Below are 2,500 nucleotides of genomic sequence, written 5' to 3'. Positions count from 1 at the left end.
TTGTGTTGCTGCTTGATCTGCTTCTGCTGTTGCATGCGTTTGCTGCTGATGCTCGCCTCTGTGTTTTGCATTCCTTGTTTGGCGTATATATAGTCTATAAATTAATACATTATATGCATACATTTAAAACATATATATATATATATAGACATTTATATGCATTCATATATATATATATTTTATATAGATAAATATATATACGCATAAAGGTTTTCTATGTATTTATGTAATTATATTATATAATATATATATATATTATACGTTTATTACATATATATTTATTTATTATATAGGCCTTTGATTGTTTGTATGATTTGGGTGTATCTGGTTGTATTTTTCTGCACACTAAAATTTGTGTGAATAAGACGCCCTTTGATAAGCATATGAAATCTAGAATATAATAAAATAGAATATAATTATTTATTTATTTTATTTATTTATTTTATTTATTTTATTTATTTTATTTTAATTTGTTTCTGTTTAGCTGGAAGCGGTGGAGCGGCGACGACAGATGACAGCAGAAGAACGAAGAGAAGACGACAAAGAGCTCGATAAGATGCAGCCAAAGAGAGAAATCAGACATAAATATAACTTCATGCAGAAATACTATCATAGGGTAAATATAAATATATTTATATTTATTTATTTATATATATTTTGGCTTTCAACAACACTGCATTTATACACACAAGCAGCAGCTGTAGCAGTAGCAGCAGCGGTTCCGGTTGTGGTAGTTATAGCAGCAGCAGCAGCAGTAGTAGCAGCAGCAGCAGCAGTCGCAGCAGCAGCAGCAGCAGCAGCGGTTGCGGTAGTGGTAGTGGTTGCAGCAGAAAATGCAAACAGAAGCTGTTTGTGCATGCAACAGCAGCAGCAGCAGCAGCAGGTGTAGCAGGCAGCCAGAAGCAGCTAGTGCATGCATCGCCATCATTCTTTGCTGCACCCTTTGTTATTCTCTTCCACTTTATAAGGCCTTCTTCTTTATGCATGCATGCATTTGCTGCATGCATTTGCTGCATGCATTTGCTGCATGCATTTGCTGCATGCATTTGCTGCATTTGCTGCATCTGTTGCATTTGCTGCATGCATGCATGCATGCATGCATGTATAGCGAAGATTGTTGTTATTAATTTGTTAATTTAGATTATTTCTTTGTTTTTCTTCAGGGTGCATTCTTTCAAGATTTGGCTCGCAGCGGCGAAGAACCGATATACCTTCGCGACTTTAACGCACCTGTTGGGTATGATATATATATATATATATATATACTATTGCATGCATTCTTAATTATATTATTATATTCATTTAGAATTATAGTAGTATATTCATCTATAATTATAATATTATATTCATTCGCATATACATACATATACATATGTACATATATATATATATACTTATTTATTTATATATGTATATATATATATATATTTATTTATTTATACATGTATATATATATATATGTATATGTGCAGAGAAGACGCTGTGGATAAGAAGGCTTTACCGAAGATACTGCAGTTGCGTCGCGGCGAGCTTGCAAGAGGAGGGCGAACGAAGCATACGCATCTGGTGGACGTTGATACATCGGACTTATCGCATCCTTGGATGCAGGCTATGAGGGATCTGCAGGGACAGAAACTTCTTAAGAAAGCTGCAGGTAAACTCGCGCCTTTCTTTATCTTTCTATCTATACTTCCATGCATATTTGCTTACAACTATGCATGCAACTATGCATGCAACTATGCATGCAAGCATGCATGCAGTTATGTATGCAGCTATGGATGCAGCTATGCTTGCAAGGATGCATGCAGTTATGTATGCAGCTCTGCATGCATCTTTGCATGCATCTTTGCATGCATCTTTGCATGCGGGTATACAGCTTTAGAATTGTGATATTTCTGTTATCTGTTTGCATTGCATGCGTCTGGTGTTGTGTGAAACATCTTCTTTTTGCTGCTGTTTGCTGCATGCATAGATGTATTACTTTAAAATAAGCATTTGTTGTGAGAGATAAGCATATTGATTGGTTGTCTATGCCGCATTTGCTTGTAAATATTATATTTTATATATATTTTATCTGCTTTTCTCAGGGGTTAAAGGGGCCCATGACTTTGAGCGGCCGTCTCTACGTAAACACAAGCAAGAAAATTAAACTTAATAATTATCTTCTAATAAATATAATTTATTTAATTATATATTTTATTCATCTTACCTCAGAAACTCCTCATTGTTTGCAGCTTCCTTGCAGAATATGTACAACAGCTCTGCTCTATGCAGCTGCAGCTGTTAATATTATTATTATTAATATTATTATTGATATTATTATTATTATTATTATTAACATTATTTTCTTTTAACTCTTCTGGGGGAAACTGCAATAAAGAGAGCAAATCGCAGCCAACAGATCAACGTATATTAATAAATAAATAGATATATATATATATATGCATATATAATCTATATATATAATAGAAATATTGATATAAATATATATAAATATATG

General features: G+C 33.4%; 1 protein-coding gene across 1 annotated transcript in view; it reads left to right on the top strand.

Moving 5' to 3' along the window:
* The window catches only part of EAH_00048060 (Microfibrillar-associated protein 1, putative), a gene marked incomplete at both ends in the record, with an annotated part of 4,117 nt that extends 1,968 nt beyond the window's left edge, over positions 1 to 2,149 (top strand). The window contains 4 exons of the mRNA XM_013391424.1: positions 485 to 616; positions 1,164 to 1,237; positions 1,473 to 1,654; positions 2,088 to 2,149. Of these exons, the coding sequence (XP_013246878.1) occupies positions 485 to 616; positions 1,164 to 1,237; positions 1,473 to 1,654; positions 2,088 to 2,149 (450 nt within the window). The remainder of the gene's footprint in view (positions 1 to 484; positions 617 to 1,163; positions 1,238 to 1,472; positions 1,655 to 2,087) is intronic.
* Positions 2,150 to 2,500: the final 351 nt, after the last annotated feature.

This window comes from Eimeria acervulina, genomic scaffold, assembly GCF_000499425.1.
Source record: "Eimeria acervulina Houghton genomic scaffold, Eah_scaff750, whole genome shotgun sequence".
Classification (NCBI taxonomy): domain Eukaryota; phylum Apicomplexa; class Conoidasida; order Eucoccidiorida; family Eimeriidae; genus Eimeria; species Eimeria acervulina.
Note: the sequence above shows the minus strand (reverse complement) of the source record. Positions and strands in the feature narration are given on the sequence as shown.